The sequence below is a fragment of the Micrasema longulum genome, unplaced genomic scaffold, assembly GCF_059751315.1.
Source record: "Micrasema longulum isolate JH-2025_06_02 unplaced genomic scaffold, ASM5975131v1 h1tg002087l, whole genome shotgun sequence".
NCBI lineage: Eukaryota > Metazoa > Arthropoda > Insecta > Trichoptera > Brachycentridae > Micrasema > Micrasema longulum.
The window spans coordinates 61896-83251 of record NW_028279254.1 but is presented as its reverse complement, the minus strand read 5'-3'; the positions used below and the strand labels follow the sequence as shown (position 1 = coordinate 83251).

Here is a 21356-nt window from a genome sequence, read left to right as displayed (position 1 = left end):
ACTCGTTGAAAACGGTCACCAATATTGAAATATTTGGGTAAATCGTATGAACCCAAATATTTCTTTTTTAAGAAAAAAAAATAATTTTAGCCATGAATTTTTATTTATTTATATGAAGATACATATTACAAAAAAATAATAACGTATCCCTAACTCTATGAGGCCACGAGTTCTGTGTTGAGTTGAGATACAACATAATAGAAAGAATTAATAATTTGAGGGTATTAAAAGCAAACTTAGAAATCTCCCCAAAAAATGAAAAATTAATTATTGATGGCAAAATAAACGATACATAAAAACCTACCTTACTAAATAATAGCGTAATTCAAAACTATCTTTAAATCTTGCAAAAACAGATTTCAATTATATTACTTGAGTCAGTGTAGCATAATAATTAGAAATCTCACAATTCTTTTTTCCAAGTTTTTCACAAATATCTCGGTAACTCCTTCATTGGAGATTTCTAAGTTTGCTTCTAATAACCCTCATTTATTGAATTGAATTATTGGGATCCAAAGGGTTCTTTCTTTTCCAATTTCCATAATACCTTGTATAAATACATAATATATTTACATATCAGAATAGCTATTTTCCCTTCGTTCACATTTACAAAGTATCAACAGATCCTGAAATAAAGGTTATGAAATAAAAAGATGGGGTAAAGTTTTAGAATGCTTTAATTACAATTTAACTTACTACAAACATCGACTTACGATAAAAGAACTTGACCAAATACTTTACAGAAATGCTCCTTAGCCCGCGTTACAGTGTTGTTGGTACGCATGTAACACGAAGCGGCGAAGCGCGTATTGTTATAGGAATTATGTTGCAGCAAATCGGATTTGACCATTGCGATTAATAGATGAAGTGACAATTTAGAATGAGGAAACATTATGCGCATGCAATGATGAATACAAAAGATGAAGATAATGAGTCTGTACAATGAAGGCATTCAATGGCTACGGAAGCACATGTCCAATTTGTTTGCAACATAAGAAATCATAAAACACGTAATAAACAATGTGTTTTGCTTGTAAATTTTTGTACTCTAGAGATTTTCACCTTTAACAGTTAATTCTCAGTCTTGGGTTCTGAATGAGTCCAGCTAAAGGCCGGTGGAATACTCGGGTACCTAGTTATTGCTATTATTGGTGCCATACTCTTGCTTACATCAAACTGAAAATTAAAGTCAAAAATAAATCAGACGCACATGCACACTCACTAACACTGACTAATCATATACTTTTACATTGAGAGTTATAATTTGTTCGGAAATTTTACTTGGCTCGAGACTTTTCAATCATTCAATAGCCAGATAATAAAATATTCTAAAGCTCGAGATCGCTCGAAATAATAATTCATAAGGAAACATTTATAACTCAAAAAATAAGATTATTCACCTTGGCCATGCGCTAGATGCTTGTATCGGATATAATACGTAATATATAATATAATATGTCTTCAGTCAAGAAATATAATTAAGATATTCTCTCTATACTTAAACATACAGAGACACTAGTCCGAAGTATATACATTTGAAGAGGCAGTTGCCATTTATTTTGCTAATATTTAACACTATAAGGTAATGCTAGCTTGGTGTATTGTTGTTTCATTATTACATATTATATTAAATAGCTTGAGTTCTCAAATCATTCAATAATGGTTTAGTTGACTCCGTTAAAGCTGACGCGGGTCCCACAACTCGGGTCACGGGTGAGGTACATACTCGCTTCAGTTCTGAAGAGGACTAGACCCGACTTACGGCAGACCGTAGATAAGATCCAATATAAAATATGTACATAAAAAACATTTTGGATATAAACTTTCAGAAAAAATCACAATAAATGGTAAAAAAAAATGAACATGGTTGCTTTTTTTAGGTACATTATTTAAGTAAATTAGTTTGACAGTCAAATTAATGTATCTATGGCGATGACCCGTCTTCCAAAATATGTCACAGATTTCGTACTCTTCTAAATTTCAATAATATTTTTTATTCAAGTCTCTTGAAAATGGAATTTAAAATCTACTTGAGATTTACCAATTGAAAATTTAAAGACACATTAATGATGCGGCGGATTATTAGATTATTAAGTCTCTTAGGAATAAAAGCTGGCCTACTTTCACTGGCCACTGTTTCTTGCACCGCACAAAGTTAATTAACACATATTAAATCAAATCACAATCCAACACTATAAAAATGTCCATCGATTCGTCTCTTTAAAAAAATATAAAGGGTCTCACAGAGCTAATAACTTGCGTAATGTCAAATTAAACTTAATTTCTTCCACTCTTCAATTTGCACGTCGTACTAAAATTACTTCACGATTCGAGGGGTTTTTTAACTGAGGTTTCGCACTGTGTCCTCATTTGGTTCGACCCTGCGAGAGTTCGCTAATAATTCTACATTCAATCACATCCGGCGAGGTGTTCCGCGGAGATCGATAAAAAAATATTACAGACACCTCCCGTTTGCGGTGATGAAGTTAGTGGGATTAGAAGTATGTACAAGATTCAGTCCTCTCGGGGATGCGGTGTTAGGAGGCACGCGGCTCACGGTACAGCAGGTAGGTCTGCACGGCGTGTGGCAGGTTGAGTCGGGGCACGACGCTCTCGAGGCGCGGCCGCCCGATGCGTTGTCGGATCACGCGCCGGCACAAGTCCAGGAGGGGCAGGGGTTCAGCTGGAAACACAATGCACTCTTATTTGCACGTCATTTCCATTACTTTGGTGTAAGTTTGTGAAATGTAGCATGGATGAGAAATTCTATGACTTCCCTATCATAACAAATGTATATTGACAGTCAAAAAATAAAAAATAAATCATTTTACATTTGCTTTAGCTTGTTTCCAGTACTTTAATTCAAATGTACACCACTCCACGACAGCCAAACTGCTATGAAAATTATATGAGATTTTTTCTTATTTTAAAGCGTTTTTTACCCGTGAAACAGATCCACTCGCTTACATTATAATACGTTCATAAAAAGTGTATTTTATCTAACCATGAACAAACATCATAAAAAGTTAATCATTTTATCAAAGAAAAATAATGAATTGTAAGAAAAACATTTATTAAAATAAAGAATTGACGGTAGTAAAATAAATCAGAAATGGACGTGGATCGTTAGCATGAACAGGAACAAATATCTAGGAATGTACGAAGATAATATATGTGGTGATAGATATGAACTGCGTGTAATAAAGTCAAATAAATAGGCAACTTACGATCGAGGCCACCAATATATTTCATAGTGATTTCTGCGTGCCCCCACACTGCCGACACAATGGGGTAGAGCTGTTTCCCTCGCAGCCCACGGAAGGCCGTCCCGAGGTAGCGACCTTCCGCACAGAAGGAGAGTGTACCTTCCTCCATGTCCAGCACCGCAAGCACTTTGTCTGGTACTTGAAACATTTCGTCAGGTTTTAAAAGTGCGGGATACGTGACACCCGCATTGTTTTTACTATCGTGATATAGTTTATTTCGACCTAAAACAAAATAAAAAAGTTAGACAAGAGGAAATATATATTTAACTGATAAATTGTTTTATTTTGGTTATAAAATTGATGTAGATTAACAGAACTGAATTTTTGCATCAGCATAATATGTATATAAAATTAGCATGTAAACACACTAAATAATGGAAGGTTTAATGTTACTGCAGGGCGACAGCTGTAAGGGTCAAAAATATCTTACGGGATCACAGTGAAATAGGGTCATTAATTATCTGCCTTTTTCTGTGTACATGGCAATGTGGATACCTAATGTTGCAACTACAGAGAGAATATAGAACATTGTTTAATAAGTAGAGAAAATAGAAATCTCCTTATCAGTTCACTCAATTAATTAATTCATCGGTGAAAACATTTGTTTTCACCATAACAGGCCAGGAGGCTCAATTACAGTGATAGATTACAACACGGCTTTTATAGAGGCTTGAGAAAAATCACATTTCTCATCAGTAATTTAACCCAAAACCTTCTTTGCAAGTGTCAAGCTTTTAAGCCATTGCACCACGGAGGCTGACTATCATTATTATTTTAAGCAAGTAGCATAAAGCTGATAATCTTAAATCTATTTTACATATTTTAACTTTTCCAAAACAAATCTAGCCCCATTTTTAAAGCAATTGAGACAAGCTCTTGTGGCAGCTTATTTCAACCATCTACAACCTTATTGCTCGGGAAATGCTACCCGCGGGTTAAGGTTGAATCTGGTATTCTCCGCCCTGAGACTGGTTTCAAAGTTGATCATTTTGTTTAAGTTTGAACATGGAATCTAAATTTGGGCTGCTGAGTATTTTATATATTATCTCTATCAAGTCACCCTTTTCTCGCCGTACCTGCGGCGCAGTGGACTGAAAGTTTCCACTTTCTGCACATCATTGCTTTTACAGAGCGTTTCATGCTTTATTGTCTCTTTCACTGTGAGTTAGGTGCTTTGTATGAAGGTCCCGATCAATTTTTATAAAACTTATACATTTCTGTATTGCAAACACAACATAGACTGATTTAAAACAGTGATTTGATTAGTAAGCAGTAAACAGAGAAGAGTGAGTTACCTAAATCCCAGCCCCAACTATGTTCCGTGGCGCCCACCAGGCTTTGGTAGCCGACGCTGTGGAGTTGAGCCTCGGCGGTAGCCACACCCAGTACGGCGTGTGTACCGCGCTGACGGGCCGGCCACACCACCTCCCATGCATGCAGCCCCTTGGTGAAGCCCACTCGTCCGCGGATGCAGTCCGTGCTCTGCGCGACCGGGTGCCGGTGGAACGTGAGCTTGTCATCCTCCTTTACGAATATATTTAGAGATCTGCAAATAAAATACAGACTGTAAAAGAAATGCAAACACATACTTTTTGTTATTTTGGTGTTACTTTGTGGAATGCACATGGGAACCAGGTTTGTAAATTTTATAATTTATTTATGCTTTTTTAAGTTAGTTCATAACACTTTAAAAACAAATATAAATTTTTATAACAATTTACATGGTGGATCATGTAAGCTCATTGCAGGTAAAGTGAACTAACTGACCTTTCAAATGTGAAGTTAACTTATTGTTTATTATTACCATTCTGTAAACATTATAATCTAAAAACCTTTTTTTTCTAGTTCTTTGTGTACAAAACATCCATGTCAATTAAAATTATCAAAACAGTTTAGTAAAAAAGAAATAGGCAAAACGCTCCAAGTTTAAACTTTGAATATGAAAGTTTGACCATTTTTTCAGTTGGTTCACTTCACCTTCAATGGGCTCATATCAATACAGTAGTTTCGTGGATACTAATTCTAAGGGATTTAACATAAATTGAATGTAGCAGTCTTGACTTACCTGCCTTAATATATTATAAACAGTTCCGGAAGATTTTTAAGCTTCTAGAAGTCTTTTAAATTTAACGATTTTAAATAGCTAAATTTTCACCTAAGACCACAATATTTACAATTACTTTACAGTTTTTAATATTTAATGAACTAATAATGGTAATTATGTAATCCATGTATTGCTTTTTAAAAATAGATTTAATCATGTTTTTTGGTGCAACTGCATTTTAATTACCACTTTTAATTTAGAATTACTCACCGGTGACCGGTTTTCGTCATTACCGACTCAATAGATTGGTGACAAATCTAACTTTTTATAGCATATTACACAAACAGCAGGTTGTCTCTCCAGAGCCTTAAATAGACTTTCCTGTTGGTTCACTGCTGAAAATTCATCTGTCTGAACTACAAGACACGGGCATGACTTGAGGACAGGGGTCGCACAAGATTTGTAACCAGCGTAGAAGCCTAGATGCTACTTGCATTATAATTTAGATAGCATCATTTTGTGTTTATACATAAGTAAGACTTTATAACTTGCTACTAAAAACGCACGGGGAGTGGGTTTTTACTTCATTGTTTACAGTTTAAAATTGTGAAATATTTTGACTGTACATATGTCATTTAAACATAAGATAACACGTTTTGCCAGGTAGAGCATATTAGCTTAACTGCAAAATGCAATAAGACCATACAAGTTACAGAGGCATAAAATCCATTCTGGGAGCTTTTTCTGCTTTTGAGCAAAAATGGCAAAAAAAAATTATCATATTGTATTGCAATAAATATATGATACCCAAATATTTATTTTGATAATTAAACCCAATAGGGCAGGATTTATGGTTCATCATCTTATTTTGTGGGTTTTATTAACATCAATTATTCCCAAAATTTGTTCAGAGCAGGTTTTATAACTAAGGAGCTGAACACGGCAATGCTCCACTATTGCTAAATTTGAGAACATACCTAAAATATATTAAATGAACACTTATTTATTTTTTTCCTTTATTAGGGCCTTTTACCGAAACATGATAATATCGGCCAAAAACTAGTTACATGGATTGACAAATTACAATAAACAATTGAATTCAAACACTGAAAATAATACATATTTAAATATAGCATTCTTTTTGTAAAAGTCAAACTCTGCTCTTTTTACCTACATGGGTGCACTGAATGTAGGAAAAGCATTTTCAAAAATGTATAAAAAGCTATAATATGCCCAGCGCAAAGCTCATCATTTTGCGAAAAACCCCACGTAAATCGGTAGAGTAGTTTTTTAGTCTATCAAAGACACACATACGAACATTACCTTTTATACATACAGATACTCATATGTTCCGAATAGTGAGGAAACTGTAGAACGCATTTTATCATCATAGGGCAATGCATCGGTACAGCAATCAAAGCATATCTTGATCATTTTTGTTACATGAAGGTAAGATTGATCATTATTACGCTTACTATTATGAAATATTATACTGTAAAAACAATGTTTTAAATAAATATTACACGTCAACCATGTCGGGGATCGAAGCCCAGACCTCTCGTATGGTAGGCAAACGTGCTAACCGAGGGGGACAGAATGCATTTAGGGGGTGGGAAAATGTTCGGTCAAAGGGCCAGGTGATGTTTTGTTCAGTAGTTACCTATCGTCAGGGTTCCAAGCGTGCTTGAGCTGCAGGTCCCTATTGGCCGGAGGCACGTCCAGCAACACGTCCAGGCGCGCTGGCCTGGCTGGCTCCTGCGCCAGCTCTCGCGGTACCACCGCCTTGAAGGGCGCCGCGCACTCGCGCGACACCGACTTTACACCTGCAACAACACAAGGAAACATTTACTACAACATCATAGGAAAGCTAGCATGCACCGGTGTCCCGATTTGGGCTGGTATTCTGAACGCTCTTGCGGGGGGGGGGTAGAGAACAGTCAAATTAGTTCGAAATTATGTGCTAGCAAAGCTTTCTCTAGCCTCGCGACACCGTTCAGAATCACACTTCTGGACTTCCTAGATTTAGGAAAACTGTCTGAGGACTGGTATTCTAAACGGAATCGATCGCTCGATCGAGATGATCTGTTAGAGTGTATTTAGTACGCAAATACGCGTTATACATGCGTTTTCTACGCGCGCTTTTCGTTTCCGAATACAACCCCAGGCGTAAAAAGTATCATTTATTTTTTTCAATTAGACACCTTGAAAAATGAAAAAAACCACATGAAATCATAATTTAATATTTACGTTCCTCTGTATTTCGGTTATTTTTTGTGTATTTTCTATACGTACTTATAAATAAAAGTTTCGTATTTTTTATATTACGCACATCCATTCAAATCATTCATGCCCTTTTTTAATGTGCGAGTGACGTAAAGTTTTTAAACATAATTCTAGTATGCGTACTAACAACACAAATGAAATTGGTTCCTTTTACTTGATTCACTGACAGCCACTGACACATTAATATAGGCTATACAACATTTGAACGCACTGTATTCTTGTGAATGTTTAATATTGTAGTAGGTTCGAAATGACATTATTTTGCTAGCAAAAACAACAGACTATCTAAAAGTTTTTAAAATAAAAATATTTTTTTATGTAATAATAATGATAACAAAATATTTATGCATAGCCTTAAATAGGATGTCATTTTATTAACTAATCACCAACTATTTTGAAATAATTCAGTGACTGATCTCATTTGAAAATATAAAATTACTACTGAAAAAATAAATACAAAAAGCTTTCCAAGGGTTTTTCTCCCGTAAAAAGATAATTTTGTCGATCACGATTTTCAATAAATGTAGATTATACTAATGATTATTAATATAAAGTTTTAAAATCTTAAAGGCTGATAATAATAAAAACTTTCAAAATATAAAGTAAAATCTTTTTTTTTCCGACAAGATCAGCCAAAATATTGAGTATAATCGAATAACCCAAATTTAGGAACACAGCTAAAAAAAAAAGTCAATTTCACAGTACGTACCTACGTTTTTAAAATTAAAAATAAACGAAGAGAAAATTCGTGCTGAAAGAGACTTTACATACATTGGTGTACATTATGACGGACGCATACAACGAGTACACACAATAATTATTATTTACGCCTCGCAATGTTTGCCTGGAGAGATAACAATTGATAGCGACAGCTGATTGCGAAAAAAAACTGGAATTTAGTACAAACAAAGACTTTTAATGCGTTGAAATTTGTCATTCCCATGCTAAAGTTCCCGGTCAAAGCATTAGAACGAGAGAGAAATAAATAACTCACGCCAATCACATTACGGGCAATTTAAATTAAGTTGGATCTTACCGAATGCTTCGCGAACAATAAATTCGTAGGAATCCATCAGTGCTTAACAGTCTGGTATACAATGATCCAGGCGTAACAGTGAAACTGGCGAAGGTATCGTCGGGCCAGAAGGCAACTAGACACACGCACGTCACTCCATGGAGCACGGGACGATGGAACCGCAAGCACTGAACTGACCGCTGGCCTAACCGACCACTGACCACTGCCTCTGTCCGCTGGACGTGACGCACGCTGTGGCGCGCGAACGACTGAACTGAAGACCTCAGTGTCGAATGTTGGCGTCGGTCACCGATAGTCTGACCAATTCAAATACGCGAATGGTTAAATTCAGCACTAACATTTGTTAATATGTATTTAACGAACAGCGATGCTACACTAGCGCCTTTATCGCTTCGCCAATTAGCACCGGTCCAACTATGGTTCCTCGACAGCAGTTTCCAAGTGCATGACTGATAAAGGAAATCGATAAACACGCCTCGCTCGATGAGGATACGATAAGCCATGCAGGTAGGCAGGCAAGCGGCGGACGTTGGTACACGTACATTTTCTAAATGCATGCATCCAGTATGTTGCAGGTATGTATTAATAAATTAAGACCGTCGCTAACAATAATCACCAGTTAGTTTAATTGTAATTTTAGTTAGGTAATCACTTCTTCCATCCGATCTCTCTATTTACATCCACGCATCAATAATGTTGCAATAATCACCATGAATTGTGTGTTTAACAGTAAAAAAACATGCACAGTTTAATAATAAAAATATTTAATTTAATTTTTTCCACTTGCTTTGTAATTTTCACCAGTGACCGGGTTTTGTCGTAACCGTCATCGTCAGACTAAACAAATTCAAACATAATTATTATATAAAATCATGATTGACAACCCCTACTTTAACTTGTATACGACATGAGAATTTGTTTAGTCTCTCACCAGTCTGACGATGTCTGTCACGACCGCGACTCATGACGAATCGCGGTCTCGGGGGTGAAAATCATAAATTAAGTGGGGAAAAAAACTATTTTTATAATTATAATTAAATGCAGTTCCACCAAGAACTGTCAACTCAGTCTTTATATATTTTCAAAAATAAACATGATTTATTTGAGACTTATCTAACACCGAAATAAATTATTAGGCATTGATTGATTGATATTGATAAGCAAAATAAGGTACAGGGTTTTTCGCTAACTTACTCAGAAATTCACAACATTAATGCAGCGGTCGTATACAAATGGCCTTGATATCCATAAATAAATAAATACATTTAAGGTTCTTACAATAAATCTAAATGCGTTCATTATAAAAGTTCTGAGAAATTTCCCTTAATCGTAACCACGAAGGGCCGATAACAGACCACTTACAATTTATTCTAACTAAACCATTGTTCTCTATAATTTACCTACTTATTTTTTTGTAAAACGAATGAAAAGCGATAAAAATAATCGTACAAAGGTTCGCATCTAAATTTTAGGCAAAACTACATAATTATCGTTTAACCTGTAAATAAACGATAATTTAATTGCCGAAAACTTTATTTTAGCATTAAAATATTTTTTTACCTTTTGACTTCTAATTAACGTACCTAGCCTACCTATAATCTACGCTCAATTTAGTTTCAATTATTTTTTTATTAATCCTCGTACATTTTTTTTCAGAAAGGTTGAATAAATATTTTTTTTGATTTGCGGATAGCGTGTGCTGTAATTTTTTTTAATAAATAAAAGACGAGTGAGACAAGACAAAAATGATTAAATTCAATTAATAGTAAGCACAAATATAAATGCATTTTTTATGCTTACTTATTTTAAAAAATAAATATACCAGTCTTTAAGCGAAAGCGATAAAACTGGTCGCAGGTAATTTCAAATTTGAAGGATTTAAGTATTTTATTTATATAATAAATACTAGCTTTAATCCGCGGAGAAATTATTTAAGTAATGAATTAGTTGTGCCGTTTATTAAAAAGAGTTTTGTTTATCGATAAGAATTTTCCGACGGAATTATATATTTTATCTGGATTGAAAGTAGTTTGGTCTTCCAAATATCGCTTTTAAAAAAACACGAAGATCCGTCAGTCTATGGTGACGTAGCACCGTTATCTGTTCACAAATCCAAAATCTTACTACCTACAAAACCAAAAGCAAACCAAACTAACCAGATAAAGTTAATTATAGAAATTTAATGAATAAATTTCCAATTGATTCTTTATGACATCCCACCTTAACATCTACTTATTTTAAAAACAATGTTGCTCATTGTTGATATCTTTATACATGTAATTCTTCTGTGCGTGTGTATGTCACAATGTCACTAATGTTAAAGGCGCTTTACATTTAAATCAAGATTGAAATGTCACTATCTAAATGTTTGAGTTGTTCCTTTCGCCTTCCTCTTTCCTTCCCATCACCACTCATCTCTTCTCTTCACAGTAAAGTGTATTTTGTACTTGTAATTTTCTCAAATTGAACGGTTTGGGTAGGTAGGAAGAAATTACATTAAGGCAATATACCCGCCCTTATATGTATGTAAATTGTATATGTATATAAGGTGTTAAATAAATATGTCACTGAAATCCTCCTAAACGACTGGACCGATTTTGATGTCATTTTTTGTGTGTTTGAGTGGGTCCCTGGATGGTTTAGATTAACAATCGGACCCGGTAGGTGAAATTGAAAAGATTGAAATGTCAAACTCAATGTCAAATGTCACATAGTATATAGGTAATCGAAAATTCGAATATCGAAAAAACGTTTGCTGAACCGGCCAATAAAGCCGGCAGGAGAGCCAACGTTCGGGCAGGAGAACGTCTATCGGGTCCGCTAGTATTATATATATTTTTCATTGTAACTTTTTAAAATTTGGGATAAACAATAAGTAACCTATTTTACTTTTCCGTCTATCCCTATGCAAAAAAATATGTCAATCGGTCACTCGAACAAATACACTTTCGCATTTATAATATTAGTATGAATCTGGTATTACACAATTAAGTTTTACCAATAATTTTTACTAACAAATTGTATTATTCGATCCGTAATTAAGAGATACAAGATTATCTGAAACTCACATGTTTTTAATGAATTAAAAATACATAATTTAACTTTGAACGTTGGTATGTATTCATATACACAGTAATCGCCAAAAATCAGTAATATTCGGTGCGTACACGCGTATATGCGTATTTGCTTATTCCATATCCGCTCTCTTGTTTAAAGTTAAAGCATATGGTGGTTCATTTACATTTTTTCCATTATTATTTTAAGGATATCATAATAAACAAAGATGTTAATCGTTTATACTATATACAGAAACACAAATTCATCAATTTCATTATTTTTACGAGTGAACGTATTACACAAACAATTATATATATCAATTATATTTACTGTACTATAATGTATAATATTATTTGTTCGTAAATGATTTCTAAAATATGATTAAAGGGGGAGATAGAATGTTTTCAATAGTAATAACGTTTAAGTACATGTTTGCGTTGAATTTGTTTTATATTTCATGCAGCTAAAATACTAACTTTGGATAAGGAGGAAACATGGCCTTTATTGTAAACAGAATCTGTCTGCACAGAATATAATACACAATAACTAATTGTTAATATATACCTAGTTATGTTTGCTTTAAATTTCATAATAGTAGCTCTAGCAGAGTGAAAACAGTAAGTGGAAAACTAGGCATATTATCAATGTTGTATGTCGTATTGTATTCGACAGTACTCGTATTCTCTGATAATTCTAACACGGTTATCACCAAGTGGCATATCAGTAAACGATTATTGAGAAAATAAAAATACTCGTAGTAGAATCCACGAAATATTTCAATAAGCATGGACAAAATATCCGTAAACTACTGGGGACATGGGATATGCATATACGTACCGAATGTTACTGATTCAACGGCCAACAAAAATAAAAATAAAAAATTGTCTCAAAAAGACTTTCTACTTTCTGCATTCTTAACCGCTCGATATTCAAACATTCTGATTTACCTATAAACTGTGAGTAATATTTTTGAATGCTCGCCGAGTTGCATTCTCCAGTTGATTCAGTAGTTCCCCAAATTGTTCACGGTGCATTGTGGATCCACAAATATTCTTTCTTTAGTTATTTTTTTTTAATGAAAAATAAATATTTGCGTTCTTTTGATTTATCCAAATATTTAATTTTGAGGGCCATTTTCAACGAGTTGTAAATAACTCACTATTATAAAATGGAATCGAGTTGGGGTAGAGTGGGATTCGAACCACGGACCTTTGGTCCGTGATCGTTTGCATCACTAATTTTAGAACAATTCTGTTTGAGGTACAAAAACCAGGAGTATCGTCCGTGGCTTTGACGAAATTCTGCGGGCGATGGAGAAATTCCGGATACTTATTTGAAAACAGGATAAAAAACTGCATTAAGGGCACCTATTGGTAATTGGTACTCGTGAGACAAACAACACGTAAGTTATTGCTGGTTGCTATGTGACCGGGTTAGTAAGAGTAATGATGAGGGGTGAGTGACCCAAACGCAAACGGTACATATTATTATAATGTTCTTGTACTCGTAGCAGTCCTTTAGTACCGCCCGAGCGACATTAAGTGTTTTAATTTGAACGCTTCTCCAGCGCGGAGACTATGCCGTATGCCTTACTGAATAATATAGGGTCTAAGTCTGTTATGTTGGAGTAGCCATATCGCTGCTAATTATGATACCAAACTTAATAGATTGTAAATGAAAATTAAAAGGGCAATCGAAAATTTACATATTAATTGTTAACGTAAGTTGTGTCAAAAATGAGCACCAAAAGGGCAAAGTTTATTTTTTATTTAATTTATTTTTATTTATTAGTTTGTACACGGCACAAATGCCTTTTATAAACATTAACATAAATACATTTAACATAACAGTGTTCTATTACAAAATTATGAAATAATATAATAACAATATATCTATACATATTACACAGTTGTTCTATATAATAACTTTGGGATTTTAATACTTAATATACTTAGGTAAAAAAATAATTAAAATATGTAATAATAATAAAAATAAAGATAACGCGGTATACTCGAAATAGCAAAAATCATTAATTTGTCAGTATTGTTGCAATGTATATTGAATGCCCTAGGAATAATACTAACTGTCTCCTAATAAGAGCTCGGGGGTTCTCAACCGTTTTAAAAATAAAATATAAAAAGAAACAAAATAATAAACATTTTTTAAAAATTCAATATTAAAAAAAAATTCAAAAACTATAAAAAAACAAATATCTAGTCATACGATTATAAATATATTTGACATGTAGTTATTTATACATTTATTTTTATATTTTTACAAATAAAGATAAATACTTAAACAGCAGTCAGAATCCTAAACTATTTCTTTAATAGCAAGTTTAAACTTCATTTGGCTAATGTGAAAAATTTCAATACAACTGATCTGGTTCCCCCTAGACTGTGCAATCTTGGAATAGGTGAATTAATAGCATAATTAGTAGCAGCAATATCTATATGAAATGGGACATTATGTCTAGTAGTCCTAACAGGTATTCGGAATTGAATCATATTTAGCAAGTCAGGAAGTCCAACGTGCCATTTATTATCTTAAAAAGAAAGATTAAATTACTCAGTTTCCGTCTTCTGTATATACTTTCCAAATTAAGTGTATTCATTAAGAAGTCATAGTTTAAAGATTCAATATGAATACATAGCTTGTAATTGATAAAACGCAAAAAAAATATCTGCACTCTCTCAAGTTTTAACGAATGAACTCCATAAAATGGGCTCCAGATAGTTGAATTGTATTCAAGTATGCTCCTGACAAGTTGATTTAAAATCTTTGACTGTTCTTAAAATATAACCTAACGATTTCATTGCTTTATTAGTAATTTTATTTAAATGAGGTATATACGTCATTCGAAAGAAAATTTTCTGCTCTACAATTATGTTTGCTTATTTTCAACACCCCTTCTGTTCGCGTTTAATCGAGGGAATAAAGAAGAATATTTATATATATATATATTATAATAATAAAACACAGACAAAACTTATATTAACATCCAAAACATTATTAAATGTCTAACGCTTTTAAAAAAAAAAAATATTAATTATAAAAATTATTGGTATTTGTACGTATTTGTACATTAAAATGAAATTAACCAATAAAATGAAGTAAAATCAAAAAGGGGAAAAAATACAAAGAATCGTCAGTTTCCTTTACGAAATTAAGATGACCGCTTTTCTAAAACTTATAATGTAAGAAATCAAACACTGATTTGAGTCAACTAAAAACTTTATTTTATTTTTACAAATGTAAAAACAACAATTTTCGTGACAATTGTTTCGCCTTGTTAGGGCATTTTCAAACGAATTTCATTTCAATAAAATAAAATAAATAAAGCAATTTTGTTTATAACCACTATTTTTTTTCCTTCCGCCGATCGATCTTAGAGCAAACAAGCTTCTTCGTCAAGGTTTACGTAACTAATTCTTTCCTATTTTATTTTTATCATTTCATTTTCATAGTATTTTCATTGAGTCTTGTAAAACATTCGGTCAACAAGTGGTTGCATAAAACAAAATACACATAACAAAATATTATACCCGGAAATCTGAGCAATATATAATCAACGCAGAAGATTTAAAGCGTTTGCAAAAGAAGATAACTCTTAGTAACGAAGAAAAAAATACTGAAATTGTTGAATAATTCATGGAAGGATAATAAATAACATCATTTCCAGAGGTGGTACGAATGAAATATTCCACAGCATTAAAATATACGGCGTGACCTCGAGTCCGGGCGGATAATGACAGCGAACGCGGAAGCAAACTGAGCAAGTGACCGGAGACTGGTGGCTTGTGGCTGTCTTCAGATCAGAGCTCCGCAGGGTGCGTTGACACGGCGTGCGAGAATTCGGAGGCGGTCCGTTCACCGGATGGGGACCTCAATCATATGGTACCTGGACGGTGGACGGCGTTCGGTGTGATCCCTGCCGCCATGACGTAGGCCGTGGGTGGAAAAAAACCGAAGGTCAAGATCAAAACGAGGTATCTGACGTGATCAGTCCGCGATGATTAAATAAGTATTGGCTGGATGTTTACCAATTCACCTACGAAGAAAACGATCTTCAAAAGTGCTACATATTTTATTGAAAAACATTTCAAAAATGACATTCGGCCAAGCTGACATTGGCTCAATCGACCCAACCAATGAAAAAGGTCCGCTTAACGTCAGGATCTAAACACCAATCTGGCGTCGAATTTAATTTGATAGAAAATGTTCCTGAATCGTGTTCGATTCTATAGAAGGATTAGGAAGCATGAAATCTTATGTCAACAATTATTACCACGCCAAAATCTTGATTTTAAAAATAAACTGATAAAAACACACAAATCTTCATGATCGTAAAAACGACGCGTGTGATTTTCTTCAACTTTACATGAGTATTGTCCATATTCCTGAAATTACTTCGTGCGAGACGTCTCAAGTTTTCTTCCGCTTCTCGGTCAGTTCTGCCGATTGGTCCATTCACTTACCATAAACCGGAAATCTCTAAAAACTCATATAATTGGTCGATTCATATGAACTAGTGAAGTCGTTCAAGGTAGTTCGTTTTTATTTAATGGGCCCCATTCTTGAGGCCCTAGATTCGATTCATGGCAGGATGGACGTGAAATATTAATTTTAGAAGTTTTTTGAGCTGCAATATTGAAATGTTCCTTGACTGGCACCTGAAGACTAATGACCCTATCTTCATGATTGAATTAAGCTGCATTTAGTTTACCAATACAGTGCTCTATGCACCACAGGGTGCGGAAAGGGAGATGATTAAAATGAACATATTTACAGCACGATATTTACATTTGTACTTATTCTAACACTATTTGTCACTAGTGTACACTTATTATCCTAAGTTATAACTTTATTTAAATGAATAGACGGAAGAATTGAAGAAATATGGATATTCAAACACAGGCAAAATGGTGAATGTTACACATTGTGAGAAGTGGCCATTTAAACCTGCCAATGAGAGGTGATAAGCCCTGTAATTGCCGGAGTTCCATATTTCCTTTTATAAAATGTTCTCCATCTCTGTTGTAATTCGTTAATGTGCACTGTTGTTTTATTTAAGATCACTTTGTTTACACCGTTGAACAAGTTATTTATTTAAGTTCAGTTTCGGGTTAATAAACCCATTTTCGGGGCAAATAATAATTCAAGGTGGGTTTATTAAACCCGGCATCGGTGGAATCACATTAGTAATTAGTATATAATCCGGACGGACAATGGTTTAGCTATCACGAACTCGGTAGGTTAAAAAAATAAATTAATTAAAAATAATCATTTGCTAATAAAAACTAGAGAGAAAACTAAACATTTAGAAAGTTCAACGGGGGAAAACCGAACGTTTAATCGGACTATAGAAGTTGAAGACAATTCATTTCTAAATTTATTTCAACAGAGAGGGAAAAAGTTTTCGAGAAGGAAATATGGAAGTCTAGGCATTTACAGGGCTTATGACCTGTCATTGGCTGGTTTAAGTGGCCACTTTACACACTGTGTAACCTAGACTTCCATATTCCCTTCTCGAAAACTTTTTCCCTCTCTGTTGAAATAAATTTAAATATGAACAACTCCCTAGGGAGGAAATCCAGCCAGTCTGCAAGCATTTGGACATAATCAAACATTGTTGTACAATTCATTTCAATTAAATTACACTTCTTTCATAAATAACAACCGTACCTTAGAGGACAAAATACGGAAGTCCTATTTTTGCCGTTTTAAAGTTCAAAATGCAGAAATTATCCCAATAAGCTATTTTATAGGTGAATAAAAAACCAAAGTCCACTTTCGTCATAAAAAATAATAATTTATTATATAAATTTATTTATATAATAAATTACAATGAACTTCCATCAAGAATTTTCACTTACAAACTTAAATGTTTTATGCTTTTATGAGTTTGAATAAAAATCTGAAGTCCACTTTGTTTTAATGCAAAAACATCAGTAGTCCCAAATATGCCTTTTCAATATATACTATTATCGAAATACATAATAATTATTTTACGTTGAAAGATCTTTTTAGATTAAAATTATCTCATTTGGTTAAATGGTGTTTTGGAAATCGCACAATCACAAAATCTCGTTTTCTGAACATTTCGTTCAACGTGACTCCCTTGGTTTATCCTTTAGGAGTTTAGGGTACAGTTATGTACATTACAAACTTAAATTTAAGGCGCACATATTATAAAAAATACATAAGAAATACTCTTTTCAAAGAGAGAATCCTGCCCTGCAAAAACCCTTCGGAGAGACATGAAACAGATCGACATTCGAAGCAATGCTGCGCAGCATAGATAGCGGTTGCCCTTCCAACATGAATAATCTGATGTTTTGATAAATTTTGGTGTTTTTTGAGTCATTTTTTTCTAGTCGTGAAAACAATGTTAAAAATAAGTTCTGGTAAAGTGGACTACGGATCTCGAACCTTCTGATCTACGACACCACCACATCATTATCATCATCTCCCCATCTGCACTCAGTGGTGCATGGGGCACTGCATTGGTACTCCAATTGTAGCGTATCTGAATAATTTTTGTTACATGAAAGGTAAGATGACCAGTCTTACGCTTCAGTCGCAATAAAGTATTGAAGTGTAGAAAACCACATTTCAAACACTTATTTCACGCTCACCACGAGAGTGGGCATCTATTTCACACACAAAATTACTGTCGCTTTAATTTGAATACAACGTAAGGATTTTTTTCTGTATTTGAGATTATGATAGAATATTTTTCACCGTACAAAATAGCATGTATCTTTGTGATTTTAACAAAAAAAATATTGACAGAAATGAGGTAAAACACGTTTTTCGAATAACGCGTACTTCAAAGAAGATGTATTGAAATCTTGAACGATTGTTTCTGACGTCATATTCCCCAAAAGGGTAAATGAATTCGGGAACTGCTTGTTGCACTTAACCGTCAGTGGTATAACACATTTTCAAAAAATAAAAATTACTTATGCGACGGGTTATTTGTTTAGTTTGGTACACCAGTTACCGGTTTCATACATATTGGTTTCATTTTTAAGGAAGTGAAACAATTAATTTATATCCGCCTCGTGGTGTAATTGTTAGCGCGTATGCTATTATGAATGAGGTTCCCGATGTTTGATTAAGTGAAAATTCTTGATGGAAGTTCATTGTTGGAATATTGCTCTACAGTCTGATCTCCTCAATACTCCAAATACATTTTAAGAATTGAAAGGATTCAAAAAATTTTTATGAAGCATCTAAACTATCGACAAAATGAACATTTTAATAACTATGAAGAAGCTGTACTATATCACAATATTGAAACCTTACAATCCAGAAGAACTATATCTGATACCGTCTTCCTTTACAAAATAGTAAATAACAAATTAGATTGTCCCCAACTTCTTGAGAAAATTAAAATTCGTATCCCTCAGCGCACAACTCGGCTGCAGCAATTGTTTCATGTTGGAAGATCAAGCACAAATAACAACAAGAATGCACCTTTTCCCATAATCTTAAATAGTTATAACAAACATTTTTTTGAAATTGATATATATTTTCTAACTTTAATTAACTATAAGAAAAATGCCAAGGCTATAATTGCAGATAATAATCATTTAACTTAATCAGTACTATCTATTTAACATTTGTAATTTGTTATATACTTGTACATTTGTATTTATGTCTAAGAGGAAAAGCTGATCTGAAGCTACTCCGTGGGGATCCGTAAAATGATTTTTTTTTTAAAAATTATTTAAAAATTATAATAATAAATCAAATTTTGTACTTTTAGTTATTATTAATTTTTTTTATTTTTTGCAAGTGATATGATACGGAGTGGCTTAATACAGGTACGCTTTTTTAAAAAAAATTTACATTCTATTTAGTTTTTATATAGAAAACTATAATTGGCCTATAATTTTGGTTTATTTGTATATACTGTATTTTTTGTTGTAATGGCTGTTGTTTTCTTTAAATAAATAAATAAATTGTAATTTATTATAGAAAAAAAAAGACGAGTGATACTTTAATCCACAAATTTCAAATATCCAGTGACCGGTTTCATCGCTTTCGCGATATCTTCGAGACTGGTATCTTTTTAAAGAAATTTTATGTATTTATACAAAACAGAGGTAAGAGGTAGGGAATTCAAAATTTTATGAAAGTAAATTAAATTGAATTATTGTTGTCTTAAGGATCATCAACAATTAATTATTAATTAAATTTACTTTCATGTAATTTTGTATTGAATATCACTCATCTTTTATTTCTATATAAATATTTAAGTAAATTCTTAATGCGATTCCAATTAGCTGTATTTTTTCAAAGGATAGTTGGAGTTTTACGGTATTTGGTAAAAAAAAAAAACAACTTAAGTCTCATACAAAATTACTGATTTACGAAATATTTTTTTGTCTCCTGTAAAGTAATCATTTGGTGATTTACATTGTATTCAAATGAAGGCGACGTTACATAACTTATTTACATAGTGAGATCACTATTCGTTTTATTTTTTAAAAAGTAAGTTCAGGTTTGGGCTAATAATGTGGTTTGGCTTACCTCCTGATAGCTTTTGGCCCATGCTCATACCCCTGGTCCGGGCGCGCTTGGTGGGCAGCGCCTTGAGCCCGCCCCTCCGCGCCTCGGCGCCCTCCGCGCCCCTCACTGAGCGCAGGCCGCTCTTATACCTGAAGAAAAAGAAGAAGCATCGTGAATTTTGAAACATTCCGAACCATTTAATATATAGCAATGAGCTGAAAAAAACATTTTCAGTACGATCAACGATATAATGCTTTTTGAGTTTTTAAAGCAATAATACAATATCTAGAGTATACGTAAAAACCTTGTGTAGATATGATACAGGTTTTATGATTTAAAAACAATTGATATACGTGTTTTCACTTACGATTAATTACAGTTTTTTTTCATTTGCATGAAGTTGATACATATTAAAAAATGACATCTCAAAATACGACATATTTGCTTTTGACGGCAGAAAATTTGTATGAAAATTTGAAATACCACTCTCGGTAAATTGTAATTGAACATGGTTCAAACAAAAATTTATACGCATATTCCAATTTTCACACCGAAAATATTATTTTACTTTGTAGGCAATCAAAGATCACAGTAATCTTCAGTTGTAACAGAGGGGGAAAACATTTTTGAGAGGGGAATGTGGAAGTCTGGTCATTTACAGGGCTTATGACCTGTCATTGTAGACAAGGCTGTAGTAGAATCCAGCCTTGTCTACAAACATTTGGAAATACTGAAAGCATTATTGATTAAAAGAGTTATTTTCGATTTTCTATAAAGTAAAATCAAATTTTCCGTACGAAAATGTTCATATTAAGTATCTTCGCCGGTAACCTGTAATTGAACATTGTCAATGTTGTGAACACAAATTGTTTTCATACAATTTTTTTTATACAGAAAATTTGATTTTTAGTGACCGACCGAAACAAGATTTTTAGACGCAACCGAAATTTATTTAAATAAGTTAAAAGTCACTGTAAAACGCCCGCAATTAGGCGCTTTTACTTTGAAACCTTACGAGTTTATTAAAATAGCGTTAAATAAAATACTCAACGAAATAAAAGACTTATTATTTTTAGCGCTTTTTGTTTCGTTGTTATGTAACACATATAACTTATATGTAACAGTTTTTCAATGTACGCTATAGGAACTT

General features: G+C 33.4%; 1 protein-coding gene across 3 annotated transcripts in view; it reads right to left on the bottom strand.

The window, feature by feature from the left end:
• Positions 1 to 659: 659 nt before the first annotated feature.
• gus (splA/ryanodine receptor domain and SOCS box containing gustavus) overlaps positions 660 to 21356 on the bottom strand; it is a 67990-nt gene continuing 47293 nt past the window's right edge. For 2 of the 3 annotated variants that reach the window (XM_088239173.1, XM_088239175.1), the window contains exons 2-6: positions 20228 to 20355; positions 6971 to 7133; positions 4562 to 4812; positions 3228 to 3488; positions 660 to 2683 (exon numbers count right to left, since the gene is read on the bottom strand). In XM_088239173.1, coding sequence (XP_088095299.1) covers positions 2538 to 2683; positions 3228 to 3488; positions 4562 to 4812; positions 6971 to 7133; positions 20228 to 20355 — 949 coding nt within the window. In that variant the 3' untranslated portion in view covers positions 660 to 2537. Of the gene's footprint in view, positions 2684 to 3227; positions 3489 to 4561; positions 4813 to 6970; positions 7134 to 8629; positions 8897 to 20227; positions 20356 to 21356 lie in introns of those variants that run through there. The other variant, XM_088239176.1, reaches the window with a different exon arrangement.